Raw genomic sequence first — 19,492 nt, forward strand, 5'->3', positions numbered from 1 at the left:
CAAGAACAATATATAGGCAATCCAATATCTCATTATCATGCACAATTCCACCTGTTTTTGAGATGGAAGCTGACCCCCTCACCTCTTGGACCTTGTGCGACTGCGCAGACTGCAACAATCGTATGCCTACCCCTGTCTCCAGTACAGGGCTCTTATGGCATATTGCATGGATACATTCCCTGGAGTGGGGTCATTTCCAGACTCCTTTTCCAACAAGAAAATGGACCAGGTAGAAATATCCAGACGTTTTTTGGATAAAATTTAAAAAAAAATATGTTATTAGTTGGAATTGAATAAAAATTTAACATTCCTAGTACTAAAGAAAAAAATAAATGTGAGAGCTTTTCCTACATATTTCAGACTGAATCTCAGTCATTACTTATGGTGTTCAATGAGTAAGGACTGGGATTCAGTGTGAAACATGTAGGAAAAACTCTCACATTTATTTATTCCTATAGCACTTGGAATCTTCTGTTATAATTCAATTCCACTAATGAACATTTTTTTGAAATTTTGAATCCAAAAATCATCTGGATATCGCTACCTTTTCCTATTGCTACCACTGAGCAGTAGTGGTTTTTCTTACGAGCTGAGAATTCTCTGGCTACTTTAACGTGGGTGAGCTGGATCTTACTCTCTTATTTAATGAAGTGGATCCACATGTTAGGCCGCTCCATATTACAATTAATGGGATATCCCAAAATAACTGAACATGCTTACTTGGTTGCTTCAATTATGCAGCTTGTGCCACAAAGGCTTCGCAATAAAGTACTATCATCGTGGTCCAGGTAATTTGTTACAAGAGCTGAGAAGGGGAATGTTCCTTCAAGACTTGGGTCATAGATTTCTACATCTTGGATGGTCACAGTAATTTGATTTAAACAGAGAATAAAACACTGAAGAAGATCTTAATGTTTAATGAGAGACTATAGAGGAAAAAAAGGCAGAAATGAGCTCCGATAATGACCGTATTCAGACAGTAATGCATTGCTAAAAGCTCATTACATGGGGTATGACAGAAGTAGGTCAGCAGCATCTATCAGTAAAGACTTTTCAGTTTTGGATCCTTGTGATTTGCTGAATGGAATAAGTGAGAGAGATGAAGTCCGGCGCTGTACTATGTTCAATGACTCTCACGTGTCAGCTCGGCAGCTGTAGGGAGTGGCTCGATCGGCTTTCTGTGCACATGCAGCTGTGGCCTGTGTGCGAGACACGTGTTACTCCTTCCAATTTGGGATTCTATGGTATAAACATTTCTCTTGCAGTAAACATGGAAATGTAGGCACAGGCTGTATCGCGTTGCGTGTCATGGCCTGAATGGGTCATTTTGGAAGGACAGCTAAGCTGCAATGTAGACACAGCCAAAATGCAAACTGATAATAATGCCTGCAAAGGTTTATATTGAGGATGATGTGTCACTTGTGGTGATTTGTATTTTTTTAAACCTCTCATGTATTTAAAGATGTGCTAAAGGTTATTGGAGTAAAGTAGCTATGTATCTTATAGGAACACGTATATATGACTGTACAACCCCAATTCCAAAAAACGTTGGGACACTGAGTAACATATAAAGAAAACAAGAATGCAATGATTTGGAAATCTCTTATAGCCGTATTTTCTTCTGAACAGAACATAAGACACAGATCAGAAGGTGAACGTTGGACATTTTTCCATTTCATTTGAAGAAAATTAACTAATTTAGAAATTGATGGCAGCAACACATCTCAAAAAGGTTGGGACAGGACCATGGTCATTGTGTAGCATCTACTCTACTGTAAATGTCTTAAAATTGAGGAGACAATTGCTGGAGGTTTAGGAGAGGAATGTTGTCCCATTCTTGTCCCGCTGCTGCTCAGTCCTGGGGCTTGTGTATCGGATTGACCATTTCATAATGCACCAAACGTTTTCTATTGGTGAAAGGTTTGCAGGCGGCCGGTTCATCACCCGAACTTTCCTTCTGTGACGCCATGCTGCTGTGATGGATGCAGTATGTGGTTTAGAGTTGTCTTGCTGAAATATACAAGGCCTCCCTGAAATAGACATTGTCTGGATGGGAGCATATGTTGTTCTAAAATCTCTATATATTTTCCAACCCTGATAGTGCCTAAGATGTGTAAGTTGCCTATGCCATAGGCACTAATGCAACCCAATACCATCAGGGATGCAAGAATTGTGTGCCGATAATAAGCTGGATGGTTCCTCTCCTCTTCAGTCCACAGGATACAATGTCCTGTGAACCCAAGAATTTCACATTTTGATTCATCTGACCACAGAGCAGTTTTCCATTTTAAATGAGCTTTCGCCCAGATAAGATGGCAGCATTTCTGGAATGTGTTGATATTTGGCTTCTTCTTTCCATCATGGAGCTCTCACTTGCATTTGTGGATTGCACAGTAAATTGTGATAACAGACAATGATTTCTGGAAGTATTCCTGAGCCCATGCAGTGAGGCCTGAGGAATATGAGCATCTAATATTGACCGTCAACTGTGTGCCTTGTGCACAGTGATTTCTCCAGAATTTATTAATCTTTTGATGATATTATGTACTGTAGATGGTGGGATATTTTAACTCTTTGCGATTTTATGTTAATTAACATTTTCCTGAAAATGTTCCGCAATTTCTAGATGCAGTTGTTCACAGATTGATGAACCTCTAACTATCTTTGCTTCTGTGAGACTCTGCCTCTCTAACATGCTCTTAAGTTACACAGTCATGTAAATTAGTTGAAAATTGACCCTCCAGCTGTTTTCATTAGTGCCACTTACTTTTCCAGTATTTTGTTAACCCTGACCCAACTTTTTTGAGATGTGTTGCTGCCATCAATTTCTAAATGACTACATTTTTTTCAAATGAAATGAAAAAAATGTATAACTTTCCATTATGATCTGTGTTCTATGTTCTGTTGTGAATAAAATATGGCTGTAACAGATTTCCAAGTCTATGTATGCTGTTGTTTCAATACAGTGAGTGTTTTATCAGAAGGAGATTATCACTGCTGGACTAGCTGCCCCCATACATCCTGGTCCAACCACACCCCCAGCACTGATTAGCCGCTTACTTTCAACACACAATGTACACAGAGAGCTGTGGTGTGGACGGGGGAAACTTTCTCAGCTCTGCTACATGCTTCATCTAAAAGCTCAGATTGTATCACAACTGCTGCACCTAATAAACTAAGTGATACATCGCTGGATTCAGGGTTTTTTACTCTACATTATGCTGCTCTCAGATAAGGTAGCAAAAACCTGTTGACGGATCCCTTTTGCTTTTTGGTGCTTCATACTTGTATTACTTTTTGGCACTTTCTCTTTCTCATACTTTGTCACCGCTTCTAAGCCCTGGATTCAGCTTTATACATCCTTGTTTAACATGGATGGACTTACCCTTCAGGGTCAATATTTTCTGTAAAATGTCTAACTTGTATTTTTACATAATTGGACTCAGAACATAATTTTAACCCAAATTTTTCTAAAGACTATATTGTGTAGTGCTGTATATAGTAGTGGGAAAGCTTGTGTGTATTGGTTTATTGGTTTGTGGTAGATTATTTGAAGCCAACAATCAATAAAATAACCCATACTGGTCTACCACATAATTATAGGGATTTTCTCACAAGTCGGTCTTAATGGCACTATCTGGTGCTATACAGATTATGTAAGGTTGTTTTGTTTGGACATTTACTTACTTTTCAGGCCATATTTTTATAACAGTTCCTATTGTATTTCTGTGCAATACAGCAGTAATATAGACAATCACTCAATATGAACTGATTTTACATGAATTCAGTATATTTTCCTTAGTCATCACAATTGTCTCACAGTTTATATTGATTTTATTAGTAATTTTACTTCACAACTAGTGTTGACTTGATGGTAGACATAAACATTTGTATCATCATTCATTAACAATTCCATAATATTTATGCACCTATACTATAGATCTCATTATTATATCTTCATCATTTTGTTACCAGAATGCTAATCGGACAGTACTGTGCGTGGAGAAGGTTGTGAACATTGTTAAGGACCATTCAGAGTCACTGGGCATGACAGTGGCAGGCGGAGCATCGAACTGGGAGTGGGACCTGCCTATTTTTGTCACAAGTGTAGACCCCAACGGAGTCATTGGGAGAGATGGGAGAATTAAAACAGGTAATCTTCTTTGTCAAGCCATATGTTTTTATGTAGAAAATGTTGTGCCCAGGTTATTATGAAATATAGATTGTGACTGCATTCTAAATCGACAAATAGACAAAGTATCATTATAGACTTACAGGGGTTGTCCGGTCTTAGGGTACAAGTCTGCATCACTCTATGTGACTACAGATTTGTGAATCCTCACATCGCTAATACTGCATGCTGTGAGGATTCTCTGGTGCCTACACCGGGAGCAGGCGGTTATGTGACTGCAAGTAAGCAATTTGCATACTTCTGGCCACATTCCGACTAGACGTGTCCAGCGTCGCTCAATACACTTGCATTGAGCAGGGTCATGCACGTCTAGTCGGCACATGACCGCATGTATTCATATCACATATTTGTGGTCACATGCCCCTAGCTCCCAGCTCCGGCATCGGAGAATGCACACCATGCAGGCGCTATGAAGATTCACAAGTCTGCAATCACATAGAGTGACTGCAGACTTGCACCCTAAGGCCAGACAACCCCTTTAAAGATGTCTTCTAGAGTTGAACAAATATATTAGCAATGCTCTGGTTTGGCGTACAGCCTCCAGGGCAGCCAGACCATGGCAGTTTCTACTTCTTCAGCCGTCATTCTGTCTAGAAAAACAGCAGCCAGGAGGAGCTGTTCATGCATGCTCCCTGCCACACTATATACTTTGGGGATTGTGGAAGATAGCCGAGCGCAGAGCTGTGCTTGACTATCTCTATGGCATACAGAACCAGCTGCTCCATTTAATTCCTCCTGGCTGCAGTATTGCAGATGGAGAAGAAACAGGGAAAAAGGGAAAAAAATCCACCATCTTGGCCACTGGTGGACATCCAAGCGGTGGGAGCCACACTAATCTAACAGCTGTCATCTATCTAGTATTTTTGATTTTACAAATCAAAATTGGAGACTGATAAACATTTTCCTGTTTCTAATCTGGTTTGTTTTTGAGATGATAAATTTTATTTCTATTTTCTGAACAATGATTGCGGGAGCAGCCAATTTGCCTGTGATGTTGTTCACAGCATTTAGAGAGATGCTTTACAGCAGCTACATGAACCATAGACATGAACAGTGTGCAAAAGTGCAAATGTGTAAGCCCCACACCGGCGAACACACTCAAATGCCCCAAAACCCTCACTTTTCGCCCTTTTGTGGTCTGGATCATGGGATTAGCCAAGCAAAATCATGACTGCTAGAAAGCATGATGGTGCCAGCAGTGGGAGAAGGTGACCATTACCTATCATGTGTTATCTATATATAGATAATGCCATTTATTATAATCCTGTCTGTAATGATAAAGAGTAGACTACTGAAAAGTGATCACTACAGAACAGAGATGGACTGAAGACTGAAAAACGCAAGATTTCAGAATTATTTTTAAATACACCATAAATCTGAATTTCTCAACCTTTTCCAGCCACGTACCCCCTAATAATAAGTGGTTCCAACTGAATAAGAAAAATAAAGAGAAAAAAGCAATGCGTTATAATAGGGCTACACATACATTGATGTCAGCTGAAGTTCCTTTAAATTTAACTCTAATGAGGTAGGTTGGATTTCATTCTTGGTGTCCATCTTATTTCCAGACGTATACTGGATTGTCTAATATATTTAGTCGAATCTGCGATGGAGGCTCCAATGCAGATCTGATCAGAGCTTAAAAGAAACCTGTTATGTTCCCAAATGCTATTAACCTGCAGATATGGGGTTAATCCTTAAGTTAATAGCATTCTAAAGCCGTGCGGCTGCCGCACTCAATGCCTGGCTACTGCACTGAATGCCTGGCTACTGGGAGGAAATTGACATTATTCCTCCCGGCAGCTTCGGGCTTTCAGTCACCGCTCAGTACATAATGAGCAACGGCTGTAACTACACATCAGTGCTGAGCCGGCTGTCAGTCAGTGTCGGGGGTGCGGTTACAGTCGCCCCCGGCACAGTACAGTACATGTATATGTACTGAGCGGTGACTGAAGCTGTGCCGGCTCTGCCTCTATGACTGTTAGGGTTCGCTCACACGAGCGTATAACTCGGACAAGTGCTATCTGATGTTATATTGGATAGCTCTCGGCCCAATGTTATATTATGGGGCAGTTCAGATCGCAGCATGTTGTGAGTGGTTGTGCAATTTGGATAACGCACACCCATACAAGTCTATGGGTGGATGTGAAACATCAGACTGCACCCGGATGACATCCGAGTGTTGTCCGACATCCGCGGACTCAGACAATGGAGAAGATGGAGAAATTAAGTTCTCCTTCTTCTCCGCACGAGAGACGGATCACAGTAAGATGACACTCGGCTCACACTGGGATCAGAATTTGAGTCATGTGTCATTAGCATAATCGGCCCAATTCCCTCAGAGGAGGGAACATACACTCGTGTGACCCCAGCCTTACCCAGAGGCTGCAGGGAGGAATAAATGTAATTTCCACCCAGTACCCGGGCTTTCAGGGGCTCTCAGTGCGGTGGCCACACGGCTTTAGAACAGTATTAACCTTTAGATTAACCCCATATCTGCAAGTTTAATAGCATTTGGGGACATGACAGGTTCCTTTTAACCCTTTGCAAAGCACCCTTATAACACGTACTTGTAGCTCAGGTTGAGAACCACTACCGTAGATGTTGACATGGAAAACTGCAAAACACATCCCCAAAAATCCTTAATGCATCTAATATAAAAACTTAATTCAAACAATGCCTCATTTTCTGCTGACACATTCCCTTTTAAGTGTCTGACCATATTTCGATCTGTTGGTAGAATTTTATAGTGTAGAGATATATGAACGCAGAGAAATAAAAGCGATGAAAAGATTGTCTTTCCTGAGTTCTCCTCATTTACTAGCTTTCTTTTCGACATTTCTGTTTCAATTAGAATCATTGTCAAACTCTTCTGGCTTAGTGGCTGCTGGCTTCCATCAGTGAGCAGAACATTGCAGGGTGAAAGTATGTGTGAGGGGTCCTGAGTCACTTATCTAAGTTGTGTGCACATTCCACATTTCCCACGACAGGCCCATTGCTGAGTGCAGTCTCCCACTTTCCTGTAAACTCTGTCAAACAAGATGTATCATCACACAAGTGACATGATTTTTTTCTGTTACTGGAAGGGTCACAGAGACTCAGCAGTAACTACTTTGATGCAGCTTTCTCCTCGTGTGCTGCTCCTGGAATGAATGGGGGAGGATGTTTTGTTTGTGGTCATAGTGGAATGTTGACATGCTGCACAAAGCTGGCGTCCTGCTGTCACAGCGCAAGGTCACACGTTCCAACACCTACATGTCCGGGAAGAATGCATGTGTGTGTGTAGAAATATATATACAGTTGAAACCAGAAGTTTACGTACACTATATAAAAAGACACATATGCATGTTTTTCTCAATATCTGACATGAAATCAGAATAAACCTTTCCCGTTTTAGGCCAGTTAGGATTACCATAATTTTTAATATTTGCCAAATGCCAGAATAATGAGAGAGAGAATGTTTTAAGGCATCTTTATTACTTACTGAAAAGTCAAACGTTTACATACACTAAGATTTCTATGCTTTTAAACAATTCTGGACTGCCCATATGATGATGATGATTTGAAAAAAAATCATTTAGCATATTGGCTTTTTCCTCATCCTCATCCTCATCCATAATTTCACCCAGACTATTTTTAAGAGGGCCAACACTATCATTATTTAGTTTTTTACTATTTATGTAGTTAAAGAATATTTTGGGATTATTTTTACTTTCTCTGGCAATGATTCTCTGTGCCTCAATCTTTGCTGCCTTGATTTGTTTTTTACTGAATTTATTTAATTTTCTAGATTTATTTAATGCCTCATCACTACCTAATTGCTTTAGTTCTCTGAATGCTTTCTTTTTGTCACTTATTGCACCCTTACAGCTCTATTTAGCCATAGTGGTTTCCTCCTATTTCTAGCATGTTTATTCCCATAGGGTATATATTGTGCACAGGTCCTATTCAGGATGCTAATAAATGTCTCCCATTTGCTTTGTGTAGCTTTATGTCTCAGGATATCGTCCCAGTTTATTGCACTAAGATCATCTCTCAACCGTTGGAAATTTGCCTTCCTGAAGTTTAGTGTCCTTGTAACCCCTCTACTACACATCTTATTAAAGGTTACATGAAAACTTATTATTTTGTGATCACTATTACCCAAGTGACCTCCAACTCGTATATTTGATATGCGGTCTGGCCTGTTGGTTAATATTAGGTCTAGCTGTGCCCCCCTTCTTGTTGGGTCCTGAACCAGTTGTGAAAGGTAATTGTCTCTCAGAGTTGTCAAAAACCTATTACCTTTGCTTGAACTACAGGTTTCTGTCCCCCAATGTATTTCAGGGTAGTTGAAGTCCCCCATAATAATGACTTCTCCTTGAGTCGCTCCTTCATCCATTTGCTTTACGAAGATATTCTCCGCTGCTTCCATTATTTTTGGAGACTTATAACAAACTCCTATCAGTAATTTATTATTTTTTCCCCCTCCCCTTATCTCCACCCACAGGGACTCTACATTTTCATTAGATTCACATATATTCTCCCGCAAGATGGGTTTTAAGGATGATTTTACATATAACCACACACCCCCCCCTCGCTTGTTTGTTCGGTCATTTCTGAACAGACTATAGCCCTGTAAATTAACTGCCCAGTCATGGCTCTCGTCCAGCCATGTCTCAGATATCCCCACCATGTCATAATTATTTTCCAACAAAATTAAATCTAATTCCTCCATTTTGTTGGTGAGGCTTCTGGCATTAGTGTACATGCATTTTATGTATCTCTCTGTACCTCTATTCCTTCTTACTTTATTGACTGTTCTAACCTCACCCCCAATTTCTTTATTTGTGACCAGGTCACTATCTGCACTATCTTCCCCACCTATAAAATTAATACCCTCCCCCCCAATCCCTAGTTTAAACACTCCTCCAACCTTCTAGCCATTTTCTCCCCTAGCACAGCTGCACCCTCCCCATTGAGGTGCAGCTGGTCCCTAGCGTAGAGTCTGTAGCCAACTGAGAAGTTGGCCCAGTTCTCCAGGAACCCAAACCCCTCCTTCCCACACCAGTTCTTGAGCCACTTATTTATCTCTCTAATCTCCCGTTGCCTCTCTGGCGTGGCACGTGGTACAGGTAGTATTTCTGAGAATACCACCTTGGAGGTCCTTGCTTTAAGCTTGCAGCCTAATTCCCTGAAATCATCTTTAAGGACCTTCCACCTACCTCTAACTTTGTCATTTGTGCCAATGTGCACCATGACCGCTGGGTCCTCACCAGCCCCTCCCAGTAAGCTGTCAACCCGATCAGCAATGTGCCGGACTCGAGCGCCGGGTAGGCAGCACACTGTTCGACGATCCCTGTCTTTGTGACAGATTGCCCTATCTGTTCCCCTAATAATTGAGTCCCCCATTACCAGCACCTACCTGGCCTGCCCTGCTCTCCTATTTTACCCCTTACTGGAGCTGATACTCCTCCGGCTTTCAGGGGACATGCCTTGCTGCAGCAGTGCTACCCCTGTACCGACACCCCCCTCATCTGCCAACTTTGCAAACTTATTGGGGTGTGCCAGATCAGGACTAGCCTCCCTGGCACTCTTCCCTCTCCTCTACCCCCCTTCTAACTGTCACCCAGCTAGCTGCCTCACTTTCCTGCAGCTCCCTACTACCACCCTCCCCCACATCTACCCCAGTGAGCAGCTGCTCAGTGAGCAGCAGACTCCTTTCCATATTGTCAATGGATCTCAGTGTTGCCAGCTGCTCATTTAGATCCAGTACCTGGGCTTCCAAACGCACAATGTGCACACATCTCACGCAGCAGTATGCAACCTCGACCGGCTGTTCAAGGATTGCATACATGTGGCAAGATGTACACTGGATAGCATTGCCAATAATGGAGCTCATTTCCTAATGGGGATTGCACTAGACAGAAATGCTAGGTAAAAAGAAATGTAAAGAATTACTAAAATACAGACAGCAATTCAGTCCAAATTCCTCCCTTCAAAACTCCCTGAATCCAAAGTCACTGAAAAACAAGTCACACACTTAATTCCGTTTGCACTTACGCTCTGGTCACACTCAGCTCGTTCACACTCGTTAAGGAAGAAGACTTAAAGAAGTTTTTAGTTTTTTTTTCCCCCTTTTGCAGCAATGCACACTACAGCTCAATACACGTCCAAAGGTTAAATAGTAAGATTGTCTTTAAAATTCTATGGAGAGAGGAGGAGAGGGAGTAGGAAGAACGATCTAGGGGCAAACACACACATTCTTCTGCAAGTTCTCCTGAAATGACAGTTACTGTTTTCCATAAAACTTTATAAGCTCCAATCTCCTAACTCAGTAATGGGAAGATCTGTATTTACCAAATACACAATTTACCCGTGAATTAAGAATTATGAGAAGAAACGATCATTCCAGTGAAAGAAAGAAGAGGATTTCTCAAATAAGGTACCATATATACAGTAACAAAAATGTTTGTTTGACTATTTTACAAAATTAAAACAATGGTTAATCTTTTAAATAACGTGTCAGTGTTTAATGATTTATTCCATTTAGTGTTGTTTCTGCTCAGACATATTCTGTTTCTTTGTTACACAGGTGACATTTTACTGAATGTCAATGGTGTAGACCTAACAGGAGTCAGCCGCAGCGAAGCCGTGTCACTACTAAAAAACGCTTCCTCCTCTTGTGTGGTTCTGAGAGCCCTGGAAACGAAAGAATATGAGCCAGAGGAAGACATCAGCAGTACCTCCCTGCTCATGGAGCCAGTCCAGGATGGCATTGAAAACCGAGAATGGTCACCAGTCTGGGTCATGTGGCTGAAGCTGCCTCGGTGAGCTGTGACTTCTCATCTCTTACTAGAGAGTGGGTGGAAAGATTTGTGATTCTAGGGCTGCTCCCTCCTCTGGGTTTATTATTCACTATGGTGATGTTTCCTAATTAATGCCAGATTCGGCTTTCAATCTTTGCATAACTGTGTGTTTTCTTTTTCTAATTGGATGTGTGTAGGGCTGTAGCGAAGACATTGCGCAGGAAGCACCGGCGATGATGAAACAATGTTCTCATTTGCGAGCCCTTACTCATATTCCGTTGCCATTCCTCTGTGGCTGTGCAGTCATCAATTGATCTAAATATGCCTGCAGCAAAAAAAAAAAATCTTAGTTGATAACCTGCCAATAGAGTGTTATTATTGTGGTTAAATATACTTCCTGTACATGGATCACACAGAATATACTGGCTCCTTGAAAGACTTTTAGAACACGGATCAATAATCTAGAAACAATAGATTGTGACAGATGCTATGATGGAGCTGATAATGGCTGATGCACACTTCGACATTGCTGATAATGGCTGACGCATACTTTAAACTTTAGTTTAAAGGGTTTACCCAGGACTAGGATACAGTGCCTTGCAAAAGTATTTGGCCCCCTTGAACTTTTCTACCTTTTGCCACATTTCTGGCTTCAAACACAAAGATATAAAATTTTAATTTTTTTGGGAAGAATCAACAACAAGTGGGACACAATCGTGAAGTGGAACGAAATTTATTGGATATTTTAAACTTTTTAAAAAAAATTAAAAACTGAAAAGTGGGGCGTGCAATATTATTCGGCCCCCTTGAGTTAATACTTTGCAGCGCCACCTTTTGCTGCGATTACAGCTGCAAGTCGCTTGGGGTATGTCTCTATCAGTTTTGCACATCGAAAGGCTGAAATTCTTGCCCATTCTTCCTTGCAAAACATCTCAACCTCATTCAGGTTGGATGGAGGGAGTTTGTGAACAGCAGTTTTCAGCTCTTTCCACAGATTCTCGATTGGATTCAGGTCTGGACTTTGACTTGGCCTTTCTAACACCTGGATACGTTTATTTTTGAACCATTCCATAGTAGATTTTGCTTTATGTTTGTGATTATTGTCTTATTGGAAGATAAATCTCCGTCCCAGTCTCAGGTCTTTTGCAGACTCCAACAGGTTTTCTTACAGAATAGTCCTGTATTTGGCTCCGTCCATCTTCCCATCAATTTTAACCATCTTCCCTGTCCCTGCTGAAGAAAAGCAGGCCCAAACCATGATGCTGCCACCACCATGTTTCACAGTGGGGATGGTGCTTTGAGGGTGATGAGCTGTGTTGCTTTTATGCCAAACATATCGTTTTGCACTGAGGCCAAAAAGTTTGATTTTGGTTTCATCTGACCAGCGCACCTTATTCCACATGTTTGGTGTGTCTCCCAGGTGGCTTGTGGCAAACTTCAAACGAGACTTTTTATGGATATCTTTGAGAAATGGCTTTCTTCTTGCCACTCTTCCATAAAGGCCAGATTTGTGCAGTGTACGACTGATTGTTGTCCTATGGACAGACTCTCCCACCTCAGCTGTAGATCTCTACAGTTCATCCAGAGTGATCATGGGCCTTTTGTCTGCATCTCTGATCAGTCTTCTCCTTGTTGGAGATGAAAGTTTAGAGGGACAGCCGGGTCTTGGTAGATTTTCAGTGGTCTGATACTCCTTCCATTTCAATATGATCGCTTGCACAGTGCTCCTTGAGATGTTTAAAACTTGGGAAATCTTTTTGTATCCAAATCCGGCTTTAAACTTCGCCGCAACAGTATCTCGGACCTGCCTGGTGTGTTCCTTGGTCTTCATGATGCTCTCTGCACTTGAAACAGAACCCTGAGACTATCACAGAGCAGGTGCATTTATACGGAGACTTGATTACACACAGGTGGATTCTATTTATCATTACCAGTCATTTAGGACAACATTGGATCATTCAGAGATCCTCCCTGAACTTCTGGAGTGAGTTTGCTGCACTGAAAGTAAAGGGGCCGAATAATATTGCACGCCCCACTTTTCAATTTTTAATTTTTTTAAAAAGTTGAAAATATCCAATAAATTTCGTTCCTCTTCACGATTGTGTCCCACTTGTTGTTGATTCTTCCCCAAAAAATTAGAATTTTATATCTTTATGTTTGAAGCCAGAAATGTGGCAAAAGGTAGAAAAGTTCAAGGGGGCCAAATACTTTCACAAGGCACTGTAGGTCATCAATATCAGACTGGTGGAGGTCCAACACCTGGTGGCTCCATTGGTCAGTGGTTCTAAACACTGGAGGTGGCCAGATGTAAACATATTGAATAGGAGCTGTGCCATAGTACCTAGCTGTACCCAGAGCTGATCGGTGGAGGTGCCAAGTGTTGGGCCCCACTGATATGATATCCTAGAAACCCCTAGTATAGGGATAGGCCATCAATATTTTTAGAGCAGAGAACCACTTTAAAGAATCACTCCTAAGTTTTCATCCTCTTAATATATTGCAGTCATCCTATTATATAACACTGTGTACTTACAATTGCTCATTTTGCCTTCCTACCCAGCTAATTCTTCTCATATCCATAAGGTCTATGATATTAAAAACAGACTAGCTGAATACTTCTAAGCTCTATGTAGAAACATGAAGTCTCTTTTCCCTGTATGAGTCATCATTAGAACTACAATCCTACCGCACTTACAAGAGGAAACAAGGAAGAGAGATAAAGCAAGGGGGGGGTGGGAGCAGCTGGGTCAGGAGTTGAAGAGGAGTTGGATTTGGGCTGCTAGGGAGTTTGCAGTGATGTAGAATTGTAGTTCTAAATAGAGTACCTGATTCTACATAGAGAAGGATTCGGCTAGTCAGTTTTTAATCTTGTGATGTCATAGACCTAATGGAAAAGAGAAGAATTATCTGGGTAGAAAGGCACAATGAGCAATTGTAAGTTCACAGGTTTATATAATATAATGACTGCAATATATTAAGAGGATAAAAGCTTTGATGGGAGGAGTGCTTCTTTAAGAAGCTTTACTCCATGACTTAGGCTTTTCAATCAAACCAGAGTCTACTGTGAAAAAAAGGGACCTCCATCTGCAGTCAGCTGTTTGGGGGTTCTTGCCCCTTGTCAGTGCAGAGCAGGTTATTGGTTGGCTGGGTTAGAGGCATTTGACAGATGGCTAGAGGGAATGCGCTCTAGAGATATTACTAAATCGCGAAACAAATGAGTATTTCTTAGTGTTTATAGAGTCTGTATGGCATGAGTGATGTCATCATATTTAGGTGATGTCATTGTTAATTATGTGGATACAGCTTTTTTTCCTCCAATACTTCATGCCACGCTCTGAAAGTTCATTGTATGACACCTAATGCTCAAACAGAACCTGGTCTATCAATGAAGGCCCCATGCATCCAGCACAGAAAGGGTTTTCTAGTAATTGCCTGACGGAGCCCAGATGTTCCAGGAGGATTCCAGTAAAGAACTTGCTGTGTTCTTAGGACCTTTGCTTTTTATTTCTCTCACTGTATATTTTTTTTTTGCTCAGGAAGCAGCTGTGTGTTTGTAAATCAGATCCCACTCAAGTGTATTGTAAAACCACGCAGTGACTATGTGGATTGACTGGGTTGGGAGTAAAACCGCTTGACGCCTTTTTGTATTGTTATCGTTTTAAAAGTACAATATTTCCAACATATCAATCATAAATCTGCCCTTTGTGATTTGTCCATCTATGGCTCCGAATGTGACTTGCGCATTATTTGTTAATGTTGTTCTTGAAAGTATATGAATTACAAGCCTACTGTGCGAAGAACATTTGTAAAACAATTGGACAAGATATCACAAGGGAAATTAGTATAGGATGTTACCCCTTAGACTTCAGACCAGAGCCTCTCACCTAGCCAAATCAAATCTCATACTTTGCACTGACGAGGGTCAATACCCTGAAACACTGTGTCTACAAATAGAGATTCTGATTTGGCTTTTATCCTAATTAATATTGCAAGGCTCGTTAAAAGGTCAATAGTGACTTGTAGGATCGCTGCTTCCAACAGGTGGAGCTATAGAGTTCTAGTCCTCTTCCTTTCTGAAGAGGCAATTTGCTTGTTTAATTTCCCAGAGGAGCATTGCACGGCGAATAAGCCGCCTTACATTAGTATGCCAGGGCCGGAATGTCACTCTCCACAAGGGAAACCTTACCCCTTAGACCTCAGTCCAGAGCCTCTCACCTAGCCAAATCAGATCTCATACTTTGCACTGATGAGGGGCAATACCCTGAAACACTGTGTCTGCAAATTGAGATTCTGATTTGTCTTAGCGTTCTAGTCCTCTTCCTCTCTGAAGAGGCAATTTGCATATTTTGTATGTATTCAGTTACGCCACATATTCTACAGCAATCACATCCGTAGGTAAATCCACCATTCTGAAAGTTTACGTTAATAGGAAACTTTGTGAGAGTTTAGCTAACACAGTACAAAGCTTTTTCTGATGTGTCCGACAGCTAAGTAGAATTAAACTGTTGTCTGTTTCCATGGGCAACCACCACAATGTGTACTTACTCAACATTTTATGTAGATTTAAAGGGGTATTACACTTTATATCTGTCCTGATTATGTGACAATTATAATGTAGTAAGCTTTGTAGCACTTGATTGTACATCTCATGACCATGGACAGATTTTCTATCCACTGGAAATAAACAATGCTACTTTTTGAGATAAAATGAGGAATTAATACCATGAGGAATTAATAGAGAAAGCATATTGGAATATTGCATAATATTTTGTTAATAAATATTTTTTTGGTATACGGTAACTAAAACCTTTAAAGGGATTGCCTACATTATCGCAATATTTACTAATAAGTTATGGTGAGTTGTTCTTTACCCTAGCAGTTCACAGGAAGGGTCTCTACTGGCCATAGATATGATATGGAAACATTGGACATTGGTGACCCCCCACATACAAAGTAAAATAACATTACCAACATGATCACTTTTCTGTCTTTCCTTCGTTTCCTCTCTTATGGCGCAGGTTCTAAACTGGTCCAACTTGTGCACATAGACTGGCTGTAGAATCTCTCGTATTTGTGCCTGCGCTGGACTTAGATGCTATGATGAAGCCAAGAAGAGCCCAGAAGTGGCTATGGATCCAAGAGCCGCCATTGTCTATTGCTTAGATGTCATGCTCATGGGCAGAAGTGGTCTCTGCGTCCATAGAAAGTAAAATGGCGGCAGTCATGTGATATACCCACATGGCCACTTTCTTGGCTTTGCACCATTCTCCACAGGTTGTGAACAGGGCCACTTCTTGCCCAGATACAGGAGATTCTGCAGCCTGTCTGTGTGTAAGCAATGGAGCTTTTCAGTGCCTGCGCAATAATGGACATTCAACGGAAAGCCAGAGAAGCGATCCTTGGGCACCTCATATAACCGTGACCATTTCCCTTCCTGTGGAGGTAGGGCCACCCACTATCCACCTAATTACAAGTCACTTCCATAGGTAGTAAGGGGTCTTCTAGTGAAGATAAGAGGTAAGGTATGGGCGCAGTAACACTCACTAGTGTTACAAAGTGGTACATTTTACTATAACATGGACAGTTAAATGTGGAGCTCCAAAATTTAGACCAACAAATGTTAATATGGAGAAAGTGAAAAATCAACAAAACAAAGGATGAAAAGTAATTTCTACATTGTGAGGATAAATTATATATATGGAGAAATAGTAGCAGAATCAACCATATTCTTTAGTTTGGATGTTGTATCCAGACTGTGTCACTGGCAAAACAACACAAGAAACAAGTCCACATCCCATCATCCAAGAAAGTGTTTATTGACACGTTAAAGATGATTGAAGGGGAATGGTAGAGATGATGCTGGAGACCAATATTGTTACAGCTTTCACTCTTCTCATGTTCATAGCAGTGGGGAGCAGAAGATCCCCCCACTGACCTCCATCAGTCCTCCTTACATGTTTGTGGAAGGAAATGGCCCTGTTTCACTTTCATACTCGTTATAACCAGGGTTATACCCTCTTCGTTCATGTCATTACAGCTTATATTACTTGTGTCTGTCCATGCAGCCTTCTTCCATAATAGCAAATGTTTATTTGTCAAAGACCTATGAAAAGTTCTACTCCCGATTACTTCCATCAAAGTGATATTGATATTGTTACACGATATTACTGAGGTTTTATAGTAGTTTGGACAAAACCCAACAGCCACCATTATGAGTAGGCCATAGAGGGAACATAATACAATCATCTAATTGTCACATGAACTTGTACCCTGTTTACAGGGAGATGCACTGGCAAGAACAGTTATGTTAGGGTCCACATTAATGATCCTTATTGGATTGGTGGCAGATTGCAGATTTCTGTAGGCCGATTATATTTAAGGTCCTTGAAAGGATTGAACTGTACTGTCTGTAGAAAAAAATTACTGAATCTGTGATTTTTTTTAAGCTGGAGAAACCTGTATCTCTGGCACCACCTACTGGATGTAGCAATCTTTAAAGTCAATTTTGACCTTTTAATGAACCTTTCCACATGACTTAAGATAATAAGCCAAACCACAAACTTTATTTGCAGATACTGTATATGTTTCGGGGTTTTGCCCCTCCTCAGTGCAAAGCATGAGATCTAATTTGGCTAGGTGAGAGGCCTCTAACTGGGGTCTGAAAAGGAACCTTTCTCCTTGTGGAGAGTGCCAAGTCATAAGGAGACACTTATAGGCAATGCAGTATTCCTCTGGGAATATGAAATGTATGGACATACTTATAGAAACATTTGAAAGGTTTGGTAACACTAACAACCCCTCAACCTCCCTGACTTTGTAGATTCATTTTTATTCGTCTTCAGCTGTACAAATCTCTCGCCAAAATTTAACATGTAATCTTTGGTTTTGATGGCTCATTAACATAGCAAGGGTGATAATTTTACTTGCTGCATAATTACTAAACAAATGTTACTTCTAGTGAAGACAAAATTAGCAGGATTCAGAAATAAAACATTTTGCTTGTTTAGCATTTTTAGATGTAATTAGTTGTTGTAGGCCAGGTTCAAGCTTTAGGCATCGGTCACACTATCAGTATTTGGTCAGTATTTTATATCAGTATTTGTAAGCCAAAATCAGGAGCGGGTCAAAAATGCAGAAGTGGTGACGTGTTTCTATTATACTTTTCTCTGATTGTTCCACTCCTGATTTTGGCTTACAAATACTGATGAAAAATACTGAACAAATACTGAAAGTGTGAACGTAGCCTTAAAGGGAGTCTGCCACTCAGAACTCAAAATAATCCACTTATATTAGCCCTCATAAAATCATACCTGTAGTGTAAATTTCACTACTTTAAATTTACATAAATAACATTTTATTACATAAGCAATTAAGGGGTCCTCTGTGCTCCCTTGGTGTGGTCAATGGCTCAGTGCACGGTTCCGCCCTACAAATAGCATTCTCTGCATCTCCCCTTAGCTTGACTGACAGTGGGGCTCTGGCAGGGTCAGTATAGACGTGCAAGGCTGAAAATTCAATTCAAGCAGTGCTCACTCTGAGCAAGTGAGCGATATTTATCAAGCTAAGGGCTTGCTCACACCACCATATAAATCGGAGGAGTGCTATCCAATATTTTTTATCGGACCAATGTTATTGAGTGGGGTAGTGCTGATGACAGATTTTTTTTCACTGACAGAATCTCTCTGTGAAAAAAATTTGATGTGACAGTATTGCATACGATTTTTACGGATACATTACAATTCTGTAACATAGGAAACTTTAAATGGGCCTGTAAATTATTAATAGCTGCTGAGTACAAAAAACAGATTGTATATGGACAGTACATGGATGACAAGTGAGAAAAAAAAATCGCCAAACTTTTCTGGATGAAAATTGGACCTATTTTGTATATGCTCGTGTGACCCTAACATAAGGGAAAGTGTGGAGGATGCTAAATGTAGGAGGCGGAACAGTGCACTTAGCTCTTCGCCATGCTGGGGGTCCACCGGAGAGCTCTTATTTACACATGTAATAACACATCTTTTTATGTAAAAGTAAAGTAGTGAGATCTGTACTGCAGGTATGTGTTATATAAGTGCTAAGTCACTACCTAATCAAGAGACGAGCCGCAGATGCTGTCAGGTGGGAGGTGTTCTTAGTCCTAAGTACACCTCCCACCTGACCGCATCCATGGCTCGTCTCTTGATTAGATGACCCATCAACTCACAAGTGCGTTACGCCACAATAAGGTATGAGGCGGCTCCCAGGATTCCCGTCCAAAAGCCAAGACTACTGACCTGGTCACGGGACTGGGTCTTTCAAATCGATTAAACCAACTATACTAGATAGGGTATAACATTTATGGTTTATCAGAAGTATATGTCATATGTTGCTGCCTTCTGTTAGAGGTATAACTTGGGAAATACTCTGGACATATAATCATGGCCGAATGTGTTGGCACCCTTGAAAATTGTTCCAGAAAATGAAGTATTTCTCCCAGAAAATTATTGCAATTCCACGTGTTTTGATATAC

At 40.8% G+C, this 19,492-nt stretch overlaps 1 protein-coding gene across 3 annotated transcripts in view; it reads left to right on the forward strand.

Annotated features, from left to right (window-relative positions):
* LNX1 (ligand of numb-protein X 1) overlaps positions 1-19,492 on the forward strand; it is a 314,205-nt gene that overhangs the window by 266,646 nt on the left and 28,067 nt on the right. For all 3 annotated transcript variants that reach the window (XM_073645490.1, XM_073645491.1, XM_073645492.1), the window contains 2 exons: positions 3,976-4,153; positions 10,767-11,001. In XM_073645490.1, the coding sequence (XP_073501591.1) occupies positions 3,976-4,153; positions 10,767-11,001 (413 nt within the window). The remainder of the gene's footprint in view (positions 1-3,975; positions 4,154-10,766; positions 11,002-19,492) is intronic.

Source organism: Phyllobates terribilis, unplaced genomic scaffold (assembly GCF_046119375.1).
Source record: "Phyllobates terribilis strain yellow unplaced genomic scaffold, ASM4611937v1 Scaffold_1__5_contigs__length_1240528914, whole genome shotgun sequence".
NCBI classification, from domain to species: Eukaryota; Metazoa; Chordata; class Amphibia; order Anura; family Dendrobatidae; genus Phyllobates; species Phyllobates terribilis.